This window comes from Bradysia coprophila, chromosome X, assembly GCF_014529535.1.
Source record: "Bradysia coprophila strain Holo2 chromosome X, BU_Bcop_v1, whole genome shotgun sequence".
In the NCBI taxonomy this organism is placed as follows: Eukaryota; Metazoa; Arthropoda; class Insecta; order Diptera; family Sciaridae; genus Bradysia; species Bradysia coprophila.
In genome coordinates, this window is record NC_050737.1 from 6,353,022 (window position 1) to 6,368,050 (window position 15,029).

At 32.6% G+C, this 15,029-nt stretch overlaps 1 protein-coding gene across 2 annotated transcripts in view; it reads left to right on the top strand.

The window, feature by feature from the left end:
* LOC119085615 (protein tramtrack, alpha isoform-like) overlaps positions 1 to 15,029 on the top strand; it is a 106,944-nt gene that overhangs the window by 47,203 nt on the left and 44,712 nt on the right. For both annotated transcript variants that reach the window (XM_037196039.1, XM_037196040.1), the window contains one exon: positions 2,613 to 2,773. In XM_037196039.1, the coding sequence (XP_037051934.1) occupies positions 2,633 to 2,773 (141 nt within the window). In that variant the 5' untranslated portion in view covers positions 2,613 to 2,632. The remainder of the gene's footprint in view (positions 1 to 2,612; positions 2,774 to 15,029) is intronic.

Consider the following 15,029-nt stretch of genomic DNA (forward strand, 5'->3'; position numbering starts at 1 on the left):
CGTCACGAGAAATAAATTTTTTTTTCCCTAAACTTTCATGAATTTTGCGGTCACCCATCCAAGTACTAACTGCGCCGATTGATGCTTAACCCGAGAATCCGACCGTCACCTATGCTGCTGTTGTGCTAACTTTGCTTTTGCTTTAACACATTCTTATTTCGAAGCGTTGCTACTACAATATAAATTCTGCAGCTATATTATGCGGCACACAGCCTAATTCAAGTGTGTAGTTTTTATATTTAGCGTTTTTAGTTCGGTGAGTTGTCACTTGGAGAATTGTTTTAGGTTCTGAAAGAAAGTGAATTGATACTGCGTGAAGAATCGCCGATTCAATTATTTTCTGTGACGATTTTGATTTTTAGGAGCAACACTTGGCTAATTACTTAATTCGTTTCTAATGTAGTGAATTTTCTGATATTTTCATTTGTCTGTGTTTCTACGGATTCTGACTATTGAAGAGGCGTTAACCTGATGATGAAACCTCATTATAATTAACTAAGCCATTTTAGAACAGTTTTTGGTGCAATTTTTCTATATCCATTAACATTAATGTCAATTGGGCAACAGCACGGATGACTTGACTGCATGGCTGACATGGATGACTTGACTGCATGGTGCCATACATTTTCTGATATGCAGCCCACAGCTATATTTTTCATACGTCAAATATGCGTTACACAGCTATGATATAGAGTACACAGCCACAATATGCAAATCCTAGCTATAACATGTGTTGTCGATGCGTAATGTAGCTGTGTAATCCATAATATAGCTGTGTAACTCATATTGCACGTAAATAACCAATGTTAGTAGAATATGCGTTCAGTAGCTATATTTTTATAAGTCTTGCAGCTATATTATAAGTTCCACAGCCTTTATCGAAATCCACGAATTTTCCGTGTAGGAGAATCATTATATCCAGAGGCAAGCGATATCATCCTCATCGACGAAAAACCAACTTTGCTGCAGAACCTCAAGATATTTTACTCAACAAAGCAAGAAATGAACGAAACGAAATTTGGCAGAACGTAATCCTCCTCCTCGGCCTTTCCTTCGCATATAAAAAATGTTCTTCAGTCTTTTTCTTTGGAGAAACATAACGATTCTCCATTAAAAATCACCCTTAAGAATAGTGTTTCAGTGTCCCCCCGTCGCGTCGCTACTTTTACTATTTGTTGCATGTTTGCCTTTCGTCATTGCCCGTCGTCGTCATATTGAAAATAGGTCATCTAGATGCACGTGCTGAGAAATCCCAGCATTTTTCCATAAAAAAAGTTGATAAATGGTCAAGCATAGTCAGTTTGAATCCTTTTATAATTCAAAGAATCAAATTTTAATTTTAATCTTTTTAATTGAATTTTAATTTCACTAATTGGATTCAATCTACAAATGGAAGGTTAAATTGAATTTTAACTTTATTTCCATTAATATTCATATTTTTGTGAAAAGAAAAACAGCTTTGTATGCACCACATACACACACACACACATATCAAGATTGAAATTGGATATGGATATAATACCTCGTGTGTGCATATATTTTTGCCTCATCAACGAAAATGATAGACCATTAATTAAAAAGCTCAATTAAGTCACAATTACGGACCCCAGTCCACAATGTTTCGAGCATAAAGCGTTAAATGAAATTTTAAAATAATTAAAAGGCATTATAACTTCACTTCCAAAGTGTATCTCACCTTCGTTTCGATGAGCACTGTGAGCACGCTGGCTGTGCTGTAGATGCACTGTGTATAAACTGTATATGCCTATTAGCATGCACACAATGTGCGCACATAACACAATCTGTAAATTCCTAAATCAGGCGTGGGATACTAATTTCCTTAATTAACGCATGCAGCAAACATTTATTGACAGCATATTAATTTATTTCCAATAAATATTGTGAGTGTATATCCATCCATTGACTAGCCGAGCATTAATATTTGTAATGTTTCGTTTTACTGTAAGTTAATATTCGATATTCTAGCGTACGAATATAAAGATTTATCCGGTAGCCAGTTAAATTAAACCCCTTTTGTGTAATATACTGTAGTTTGTAAACATAACCAGACACTTAACAAGCTGATAAATTATTTTATCCATGGTATCCCTAACTCGTATACTATAGTTATGTGTATGTATACGTTGACGTATTATGTACATATATTTATAACCGACTCTCCGTTTTTATCATTTCCCATTCGGTTATCTATTTTTGCATTTAAAGAATGGCCGATACTGCATATGAATATTATGAGAAAATATCGAGGCATAATGTGAAGTAATTTGAAAACCTATTTTCGTGTTTTATATATTTTAATTAAAATTTGTTCCGCGTATTCATTTAATGTAAATGCAATGCATCTCCACTTATTGGATTCGTGGTTTAATTAAACTTAGTTATAACATGAACTTGACCGTACCGATACTATTATTATATATTTATTATACCTCGCGAATTATACGTAACAATTATTTTGCATTTGAATAAAAACTATATGTGCAATGGATGTGGCGATATACGCATTTCGTGCGTTGTTTTTATTCAGGCGCAATCATTCATTTCTGTTTTATTTAATTAATTTTTTTCTTTTTCTTTTAATTATATTGCAGCAGCGTAAGCTGTCACCGACATGGGCAGTGAGCACTACTGCTTGAGGTGGAACAATCATCAATCCAACCTGTTAGGGGTGTTTAGTCAATTATTGCAGGACGAGAGTCTGGTGGACGTTACGTTAGCTTGTTCAGAGGGCGCTTCCATCAGAGCCCACAAGGTATGTATTTTGGTGACGTTTCTATTTTTAATTGTAACTTTGAATATTTGACATTAATAAGAATCAATCGAATCGTGAATAGTTTAACCAATCATAGCGGTAGCGGAGGATGTGACGCCTTCTTTACTTCGAATCGCATTTGATTGTTTTTATTTGAGCTAACGATATGATCTCTAATCTAGATGTCGAACGACTTCAGGAGAAATGTCGGAGTATTTCCTACACGGTTTAGAGTTTAATTTTTATTTGATGATTACGTACATGCAACGGCTCGTTAACTGTAACTTTGAAAAGATTCATAGATATTTCAAAACATTTCTGGAAGATTTTTTTTATTTTAACGCGTTGCGCCGACGAATCGCCGACTACTGAAAATCTTCTCAGACCATTTGCCATTTTTTGGCACTTTATCGTGTTTTCACTGGACATTTCCTAATTTGTATTTGTATTTGTATTTGGTTTCCTGGCTTCGCTTCAAGACGTGTGACGACACTTTCTCGAGTCGTAACACCCTCGTTTTTTGCTGTGCGTAATATAACCAGAAAGGTTGATTTGCTGCGCAGCCACAAAGAGGCCTGAGCAGATGCGTGTACAGAAAATTTCGCGCAGAATTATGAATCATCAAAACCTTTATTGAGTCTAATAAGACGTCTTCGACGGGCTGTCGAAAACGTTTTTCAAGAAAATTCGCAAAAATTGAAGAAAATCACGAAAATTCGAGAAAATATTTTCTCAAAAATAGGCAGTGGTATAAACTATTAATCGTTAACCATTAAATCTATTACTTCAATGGTTTAGTGTATTGCCTAGTATGCAAAATCTGTTATATCAATAGTTTTAACACTTTCTCTTCAATATAAGAGAAAACCAGCCGGAACTCTGCAACGTTTGTTTACTTCAGAAATGTTGTTCGGGATAAACTTGCAGCACCGACTCTATGGAACCGTACCTTTCACGTGAATGGATGAATACTTATTTATCAAAAACTCATCGACTTCATCACAAATCACTCAATTGAAATGGGTTGCGCTGGTGCTTGAAATGTATATATACGTATATAGTATGACTATGCGATGCAAGAATATTTTCTTTTTTTTATTTGAACAATTCAAAACATTGTGTGTGAGAAGCCTGGAGAAAATTTGCATCGAATCTTGGATAAAATATGCATATCGATAATGTGGTCATAAAAATAATGCACACGCTGAGCAAATCATTTAAATATTACGATAAGATTACCATTTTCGTATATCGATTATTATTTTAAAATAAAATGTTTTAATATTAATAGAAAAGTCGTGCTACATAAGACCTCCACTCTTGTCAATTGATTAATAGTTGCATTTGAAATTATTACTGTGTGTTTAATATAGAATTTTCCGGGTTCATACTGTGTGTATCGATGTTATTATTACAGTTTAGACTGGTAAAAAGCAACAACCAAGAATCGATTCAGTCAGTTTTCATACAATTTGGAACCACATGTTCACTCCATTCATTTGCTACAATTACACGTTCATTAATGTAGAGAAATATGTTACCACTTTCCCATCACAATTCGAACACAAAAACAAACCGCACCAATTTTTTGATATTTATGTGTAAAGATAAAAAATGCTGTGCCGTGGAGCTTAAATGTATTTTTCGCAATCGAAAAGCTTTGCCATACAAAGCACGAGATATTTTGTGTTAGTAGAGAAAACAATTTAACGCTGGTGGACTGTCGACGACTGATACAAATGTTTTTGCTCGCATGATTTCATTAGAAGAGATGTTGAATAAACCATTGCATAATTGTGTGACGGAAACTAGCAGCACTGTGTGCTAGGAGCGACTTTATAAAATGCATTATTTCACTAGGTATAGATGGAAAAAGGGCACAGAATCGAGTGATCAAAATTGACTTTACGCTTTTGAATTAATTTTCAACTTTTATTCTCACAGGATCTCTGCTATAAGTTGAGTAATTCCAACTAAAGTGGAGGTCAGTGATGCATGATCCTACATTGAAACTTCGTCATTTGATCTACTAACACATATTAGTGGTGCACTTGTGAACTTAAAACATTTTTAACGGGAAAACGTTTCAGAGACTTAGAGACATTCCCATAATTAAATTGCGTCCGGTGGAAGTTATGCTGTTGAAAAGAATGGTACATTTATGCATTGTCCCGAGAGAAAACCCAAGTTTGCAAAAGTGAGGATCGCCAAGCTGTAAATAAAATCTCGACTTCGCCTCGGGTTCATAATTGTAGCTGTCTTTATATTCAAGGCAGTGCACCCTCATTTACTGTACTGTTATAATATTGTTAAATAAATCGATTCACAGTTTGTCTCAAATGTCTCGTTGTCTTCAACGTCTTGAGGAGGCTTCGTCTTCAACATTGAGTAAATTCTCAGGTCAGTGCATAATGTTAAATCCTCAGGTTACATACATTAAAAATGCGTTCAACTTTATCTTTTACTTATCTTCCAATTATTTGGCTATAAATTAAAATGAAGCAAAATTGCTTCGGACTGTAAATCATTTAACATTAAAAATTTGTCTGTTGAAGTAGTTTAACAACAGAGAAAACGAATTAAAAACTTTAACGAGCCTATAGTCCTGCAGTCTAGAAAATATATGTTTGTTAACATCATCAACAACTACAACAGCAAAATAAAAAAAAAAGAAAAGAACGAGTGAGTGCTAAAGTAAAACAGACACACAAGTGATTTCCATAAAATTGTATTGTTACTATCAGAATGAGATGAGGTAACTGATTGTATGGTTATTCCATTCCACTGCTGCTTCAGGATTTGTATTTATAAGCAATCCAAGCTCACATCGCATTCATTTAAAAAAAAGGGCACATGAAACGATATATGTATGTATGTAGGAGAGAATAAATAAAAAAAAAACATAGCGAAGCAGTAAAACACATAAATGCACTGTTTAATAGCTCCAACGCAAAGTCATAAAACTACTCGAAAACAAATCGCTTTTTAACATTTTGTAATTGGTTTGGTGTATACATATATGTGATGGTTCGATTGTTGCGCGTACATTTTCACAAAAAAAAATTGCATATGAAAACTTTGGTTCTAGACACAAAACGATGAGGTACTTTCGAAATGTAATTTATTTTCTAAAATTACACTTTTAAAACTTAAAGCAACGAAAGAAATTACAATTTTTTATTTTCCTTTTTTTATATTTTTTTTTTCTTTCTTCTGTGTTGCTAGTATTAACATGAATGGCAACGTAACATATTCTTTACATACGTATACGAACATCAATTGCGTATTATTATATTAAAATGTTTGAGGCTATGGCATACAAACATTGGTAACATATAAGACATTCAGCATACAAGTCATATAGTACCCTGCAGACGACTAATACTTTTTTTTCTGCGCAAATAGATAAGAATGCATTTCAATATCATTTTACCGGGAGATCGTAACAATATAATAATCCGAGAAACTTATATTATTTTAATGAATTTACATATGACTTACGTGTCATACCTGCGGCAAATATCTGCATATAAAATGAAAACGTCTTTATATATATTTATAAATAAAAAAAAGGAACGGGCGAAACTCTGTTCCCTCCATTCATCCATTTAGATATGGAAATTATTTTAAAAGATGCTAATAGCAAACGTTTATGGTTATAATATCGATTTATCCGATACGGCTAAATCAATTCGAACAAATGAATGGTAGAAAATGGAAAATTGCGAAAAATTGCTGGTATTCGTTGACCGTTTATGAGGTGCCTTAATGCGACCAAACACTATATGAATCCAATTCGAAAAAACAAAACAGAATTCAATTTGTCACAGCCTCAAGTCATATTTGCATGGGGTCATGACTCATAGAGCAATCACAGCATCGTCCTCTAATGATAGTTATTTACAATAGAAATTTCACACTTGAAACATCGATCCCATTTTACCATTATAATATTGCGGGTGAACTGTAAGAACAACCGAAATGGAAGGAGTCAGGTAATCGAAACTTATTTATCTACCACAATAAGTGGAGATTTCGATGGTTATTTGTAAGAGTTTTTCAGTGCACACGATCCCTTCTAAGTAAATATTTTGTTGTAATGCAGAATGATCCTACAAACTTCAATGAAAGTCTAGAACAGGTATGGTCGATCGGCGAATTCGTCTTAAACACACTCACATTTTATGTCGAAATAATATGAAAATGAGTGCGTTTAAGTACGAAAATCAAATTTTTATGTCCTCCGGGCGGACAATAGACCATACCTGTTTTACACTTTCATTGACAAACTTGACCGACTTTTTGATATATCCATTAGTTTAGATAGTTTAGTGTAATATGGCTATTGTTCGAATCAGGTCAGATAAATCAAGAAAAAAAAAACATGATCTGACCTAACCTCTACTTTTCAAGTCACCTGATTTCTATATTCATGTTAGGACAGGGCCTAAAATTTTCTTGCATTTCTCCAATTTCTTAAAATGTCTTTTTCGCGAAATTCATTTTTTTTTTTAGAAAGCTGATCATACAGTATCGACATATTATACACTTCTCATTTCTCCAACTTCTCTCATTTCTCCAACTTCTCTCATTTCTCCATAACGAGTATATGGAGAAATGAGAGAAGTAAGCAAAATAAAAAAAAACAGATTGTTCTAAGATGTACTAAAAAAAATTCTTAAATGTTCTTCAAAGGTTTTCGATTTTGAAGTTTATAAAGAAGGTTGACGTTCTTTTTCGAAACAAGGGTTTTCTAAAATTCAATTATCTACCTCCTACGAATGCAATTCCAGCTCATTAACTAGAAGTGTTCCGCAATCTGTGATTCGATTCATGCAGCAAAAGTTCACACAAGCACCACAAAAACTCAATTACTGTTAAAACTCTAGCACAATATTAAATTCCGATAAGTAACAGTCAGCTAAAAATTTGTTAGAAATAAAATAATTCACACAATAAATGCCATCGGTCACCTCATCAATTATTTGCAAACTTTTTTTTCGAGAGAAAAAATTGTCTTGATTTTCCTATTAAATTTGCAAGGTAAAAACAATCCATTGATTGCATCGCTACAAAAAAAAGTTTTTATTTTGACTTTAAGTTTTAAATGTAAACAAAATGCAATCACGACTCTGCAATTACTCTGTCGACACTTCGTGCGTTTGTATGTGTTATTAATTATTTTATATTTTGCATTACATTGGTTCGGAAACGTTAACATCGATTTTTATTTATATAAATCGTATGCCTCATATCGACTTTGGTTATATATAATGCACACATTGGATTTTCCATTTTCAGATTATTCTAATTATGCATTGACATTCGTATTGTCGATATATACGTTTGATTCATGGATTTAATATTGTTATATTTCGCATGTGAAATCCAATTATTTTGAATGGTTTTTTTTCGGAGTAATTCTTTATTCCTAAATCATTCTTGCTCTTTTTTATGAACGTTATTGCTATGAATGAATGAATGAAGGAGTACTGTTCGCTATTGTATTGATTGTGAATGCGCTGATCCACAAAATTTATGTAAATTAGCAGACGTTTACAATTTATTAATCTTAAAATAGATTTTTTTTTGCTAGCTATCTGAAGTCGTGCTCAACATTACAAACGAAGTTTCCTATTACCTTGTATATACAAGTTCTGTTCCTCCCGCTTTTTTTGATCGACTTAAGAAAATATAAAATTTGTAAATCAAAATTATTGATTACGAAATAGCTGAGCCGTTTTCCTTCAGAATTCAAATCTATATCTTTAAATTCGACTTTCGGATGCACGCTGTATCGATGTCCGAGTCATAGTTACCTTTATACGATAAAAAATCAAAAACTATGGAGGTATTTGCATGTAAATACGTAAATAACTATTTCACAACTCAGTGACGAAAAGTAAAACTTTTGTTAATTTTATGGTGAAATTGGTTGCGCTAGTTAAAGAAACATTGATCTCTGGGTTACTTAAAAATAGCCAACCAATAATAACCATGATGAAAAGTATTGAATGTGGGTCCATTACAATATAATTGATTCCATCCAATTCCCTAAATAGGACTGGGTGACCTTAAAAGAATTTGAGATCTTAAACTCAGCCAGAAATCATTTGATGAAGAGTCTCTTCTCTCTTTTTTCGAAATGCAGTGTGTTTAACTTGAGAAAACACAATTTAAATTTTAAGTTTCCAGTCTAAGATATTTCGGGGTAAAATTTGAAAGTGCCTTAGTGTAAAAACTGTGAAATATGTTTTTTCAGAATAAACCAACTGTAGTTTAAAATTGAATAATAGGAAAGTCGAAGGAAATTTAAAGAATGTAGAGAATTTACAGAACGAGAAATTGTTTCGGTCACATATTGGATCTCCTCGTCATTTTCTGTAAACAAATTTGTATCGTTCAATTGATTTTCCACTTTTCCTGAATTGAAAACGCAATTTCTTTCTCTTAAATCTATGTCTCTTACAATTGATGAAAGTTTTAAAGATTTAAAAAAAAATTAAGCAAAACACGTATATATACCGACACACCAAATATTTTATATAGCAACCAATTTCCGGGTTTAGTGAACGAAGACATCACTTCATTTCTAGTGCGTGCACACACATACACACATTCGGGTTTTTTTTTTGCACAAGTGTTCAGAAAGAAAAAATTCGCAAGAAATCAGTTGCTATAAAAAGCAATAGATTTAAGACACGCACACAAATTTGAACAAAGTTGCCAGAACCAACTACTCATTTGCATTTTGTAGATATGTTTTTTTGAAGCAAATAAAATCTCGTTTTTATACACGTACGGAATTTTGAAAACCGACGACACATTTTCTGTTTTGTGGTTTATTGACTTTTTGTGTGAATTTTGCTTGTATTTTTGTATGAAGAGATCAAAAACTTAAGCAAAGCACAGACACAGAAAAGGGGTCGGTTTTCATAATTCCGTGTGTGTAAATCATTTTTTTTATTTGTGAAAATTTGTTCATCAATTTGTTCAATAATTATACATCATGTCATTTACCTTCGCTGTGGGCTTAGTCGGACCCATTTATCTATTACTTTCATGTTAACCACTCACGCATTTCTTTTTTTTAAAGTAAATATTGATTAACAATCGATTGATGAAGAGTCTACAACGGAATTATCCTCACTTTTTGTTGTTTATGATCTCTGGCTATCAATAGAAAATTTGGAAAAAGGAAAATTCTTTTCATTTTCTCTTACAAGAAAATTTTATCCTTTTTCTTCTAAAAAAAAAATGCTCATTTGCATCCCACTCTCGTTTCCTCAACATTTTAAATAAATGCCATAGTGTCACTGAGTAGAGAATTTCATCTTTTTTTTTAAATTTTACATTGGTACAATCGAAACGTTGACAACCATCCTAACTGAGAAAGGAATATTTTGCGTACACATAAAAAAGAGTCTACCTCTAAGAACTATCGACCTCTATCTAATATAAGCCAAAAAAATTGTGATCTAAGCAATAACTACACATAGATAAATTTTTGTTGGCTGAAACTTAAAAAAAAAAAATAACGAGTCTGTAAGTGTAGGTATATTTTTGGTATAAGCATGTTGAGGATGAAGAAAAAAAATTTATATAATTTAATGTTTGACCTCATGACAACTGAATGTTTTCAAGGCTGGACGGGTATAAATTTTTGGCAAACTGAATACAAACTCTTGTATAGAAGAAAAAAAAAATTCTTGCTGCGCGTACATGTATAGAAAATACATTTGAATTAATGATTATGGCTACGTTTGCATATTTTTGCACACATTTTTTTTTATAGTTGAAACTGTGTGGATAGATGATCAAAAAAAAAAGAGAAAAAGAATTAAGGCGTAGATAGCGCAAAAAATAAACTCTAATACATTTTGTTGTTAAAATATATTATAACTTGTTCGCATATTATAGATTGGAACAAAATAGACAAATCTTTTTTTTTTTATTATTTCGTATTCACTCTTTGTGTAATTAACTGTTATATATGCATGAGGAACGCCACATAGCAGAAAAAAGGTAGGTTAAGCATTTCATTGAAACGAACAACAAACCAAGCCGATAATAAATGTCGACGAATTCAAAATTATCGTAAATATTACCCAAAAAAATGTGTGTTTTGATGCACCCTCGATACTTTCGAAAAATCCGCCTTTCGTTCATTGAACGAAAACAATCACTCAATCACAGTTTGATTTGCTGATCTTTAGTGATTTAATGGGAGTTAGAAAGCTATCTCGTTGCCGCACTAACAATGAAAAATGGACTGGTTAGATTGAATCGTCTTCTAAATTGTAAATTTTTTTATGCTTATTGCTAGTATTTTATATTCCGCTAGACCATCCACTTTGAGGATTTGTGGGTCAAGAAGTCGTTTGGTAAATTTTTCATCTGTCGTCAATTCAGTTGGATATATATTGTAGAGTATTATCAGCAGATAGTGACATATCACTTTCAGAAATCAAATCCTGATAATAATTGTGGTCTTAAAATACTCAAAGCCGAGCAAGTAGTATTAAGACAATTTTTAAATGCTTAATGGTTTGAATTAAATTTCATCGATACCGTACAAATATGACTGATTTCCTAATGGGAAATATATGTTTCACACATAATCGCTTGGCCTGCTTCAAATCTAATATATTTGTATTAGAATTTAAATTGATTATTTCAGCTAACTGTCGTGATCACTTATCACAGGTGATAGAAGTACAGATTTCCTTCGTTTCCACTTTATCCGATTCACTCAATAAAGTACGAGTCGATACATTCTATGACTTGTGACGTGATAGCTGCAATGTGTGACGTGTAGGAAGGATAAAATTAATTGGGTTTAAGTAACTATATTTGATTCGCTCAACAAAGTACGAATCTGAGGCATTGATTTTAAAACGAAGTTTTTGTTTTGGTGAGATGAAACAACCCACAGTCTTACCGTTTTACCCACCCCATATTTATGCAAACAAAATGCTCTGCATTTGCCATTTTTCTTTTCAAAGCGTCGTTATAACGAGCTGCAGGAAGTTCTGGGTTCATCGATTCATATTTCACGTGTTTTATGTTATTGAATTTTACGTAGCAAAAAATTCAAAAATGTACGACCGCCATCACAAGCTCATTTTTTTCTAATGCTACCTTTTACCCTTTTACATGGTAACTCTATTACTTCTTTTGTTGAAGTACTTCACAGTGTTTAGTAAATACTATTTACTAATTTACTTAGTAGAGTGTAGCATATTGCCAAATGACATCAATTGGAAAGACTATTCATCAATGCTCCTTAAATCGCACCTCCAAAACATTAAACGCATTATTTTACACTAAAAGGCGCACTTTTGATGTGAATTATTAATCGTGTGTAATACACTCGGTCTCGCACTCGGTAAATCCGAGAATAATAGAAATATTTCTACAGAAATTTCCCCGTAATGATGGATAACAACATAATCACGCAATTATTAAACGTGCGTAATATGCTTGGTAATATGTGAATATAATTGAAAATCAATTTTTGTTTTAACATTAAAATTTTTATAAGGATGTTCGCCGGAACTCGGTCAGTTGTAACATTGTACAATCAATAAATTATTATTATATTATAGGGATTCGCGTTTTACGTCCCCAACTATTTCCAAGCATATTAACTAACAACTTTTTAAAATTCATAAATTTTACTTCATGCTTCTTTCATCTCAGAACGGCATTTCCAACAGAATCACTAGATTACATCCAAAAATAAAAACTTTTAAAGAATAAACAACGAGATTTATGTCCGCATTCGTATGTACCACTATATTAAAATACCGTTACAGTTGCGCCTGTGATCTTTGTACGTTTTGGCACAATTTTCTATAATTTCTATTGATTCCATTGGAAAAACCCATCTAATGTTTAAAAAAAATTTAAATTCAGTTGATTGATGTAGAAAATGTGGATCACCCTAGAACATAATACAAATCTTTGGTGAGCGAGTTATATCACTTTTAACAGAAACGGTCGGTCTGGTCATTTGTTATCGACAACGATGACAAATTAAAACGATTAGCTAAAAATACCATTCTCTTATACAAAAAAATGAAGACTGAAACAAGTGAAGTAAAAAACCCAACGGAATACTTCAAAACATAAGAAGTAACAGTTTTAACGAATATAACGCGATACGTTTTGAAAACGTTAAATGGTCTACTGATCTAAATAGTTTTTCTTTAAATTCATGTATGTCTCTGCTCCCGCATATTTGGTAGGACCGTATAACGACCACCAACGCTGAGCAATTTACCAAAACGATCCTAGAAAGCATTTAGTCGCATAATGAAATTCATAGCAAATAATTTATGTAATTAACAAGATACCATGGGTATAAAAAGATATAATTCTTCGTTCTTTTTCCTTATTTTTTCCCTTCAGATATCAAACTTATGTAAATAAACTACAATAAAATTTAAAGTAATTTCTGCTAATTACACCCGACATATAAAATTACTTCTTTTATCATCTTACTAAATCATACATCGTTATACGATTCGCTTTTTTTCAACTTTAACGATGCAATGCGTTCACGTAGAATACAACTAAACCATACGTTTTACGCTCAGACATTCTGGTCTATATAAACTAATCCATCAGACCGTAACAATAAATTTACAGATTTTTAATTCCGTACAACCAGCCGAAGTAAAGTATAATATAAAATGTGAAACACATAAAAAATATGTTGAAAATCTGTAGTTTAAAAGATCTGTTTTCAACATCAATTCGGAACGGATGTTATCCTTAAAAACTATGACCATTTTAGCATTTATATTGTGTACGGGCTTCGACAATATAGACAGAATGTTCTGTGGCGTGGATACAAGTTACGATTTTACCGAATATGGTCCGACGTACGACAATGACCAATAGTAGCTTAACATCATGTCGAGTACGTGAAATGAACAATTAATAACTCTGGTCTGCAGTGCTCGTTCTGCATATTTGTGTGTAAGCTTTACGATGAAAATCAACTAGGAAGTAGTATATGGTATGATCAAAATATTAATCTCTGGAGATGATTTCCGAACTAAAAAAAAGGAAAATTTGGAAATATAGCCTTCAATTGGAATTCACTATGAAATTGGTGGACAAAAATATTGGTTTTAAGACGGATTATTCATATCATTTTGCTGGTTTTAACATTGAAATGTTAAATGTTTTTGAGGAGCGACAAGGTTCTGAAAATGTAATTTTATGATTTATGATAGATGTTGTTCATTAGGTCTCCGGGCGTATATAAATCTGAAGATGTTCTAACAGAACCTCCATCTCTATTGTTTAGTTTTCATTTTAGCCGACTCCTTAAAAACCTTTGATCCAAAGACTTTGGATACTAAATACTGAGATGTCATATCTTCACCCATCTAGTCGTAGAGACTTCAAATTTTTTCAATCTACCCACTGATCGTAGAGGTTCTCCTCGGGTTGGAATATGTTAGAAAAATTGCTGTTTTAGGTGTGTGTTTCAAAAACATTTATCAACGAGCTACGCACAACGATTGTCATAAAGAAGTCAACAAAAGTTTTGCTTTCCCACACTGCATTGGTAATAGTTTTTTAAGCAAGTGGGAAAACAGAAATGTTTAAACTGATTGCAGAAAAAGGAGAATTGAGAGCAAGAAATCGAGGAAATGATCGCAGGAAAAAGGAAATTTGCTCGCAGAATACATCCTTGTAAATAATAATTAAAATTGGAAACTTGACCAACAGTTCCTGCAATCCTGAGAACAGAGAAGTAATTTCCCTTTAAATAATTATTAAGAAAGAAAGATCTTCCTTCTACTGCGATTGAATTCTCTTTTCCTTTCGATCAATTCTCTTTTTTCTTGCTATCCATTCTTGTTTTTCTGCGATCAGTTTAAATATGTCGTGCCTGAAAAATCACCGAGTTCCATACAACACTTTTCTCTAAAAATGGATAGAAAACTTTACTTTTCCACACTGCGATGTGAAAAATATTTGCGTTGAAATAGTGTGTTGTGTTACAAGTATTGTAATGTTGATTTTTTCAGCACTAGACCCAAGTTTTCCTGAAAATTGGGTCGTGTGCTGAAAAAATCTCATTACAATACGTGTAACACATCATGCTTTGTGCCAACCGAGAATTGAAATAGACAAATGTACAAAAATTCAGAATTTTCATTGTAAACAATCACTCTTCGAATTTGATCGATCACGTTGCTTTGCATTTTTTTAAAACGAATGCTGTAATAACTCA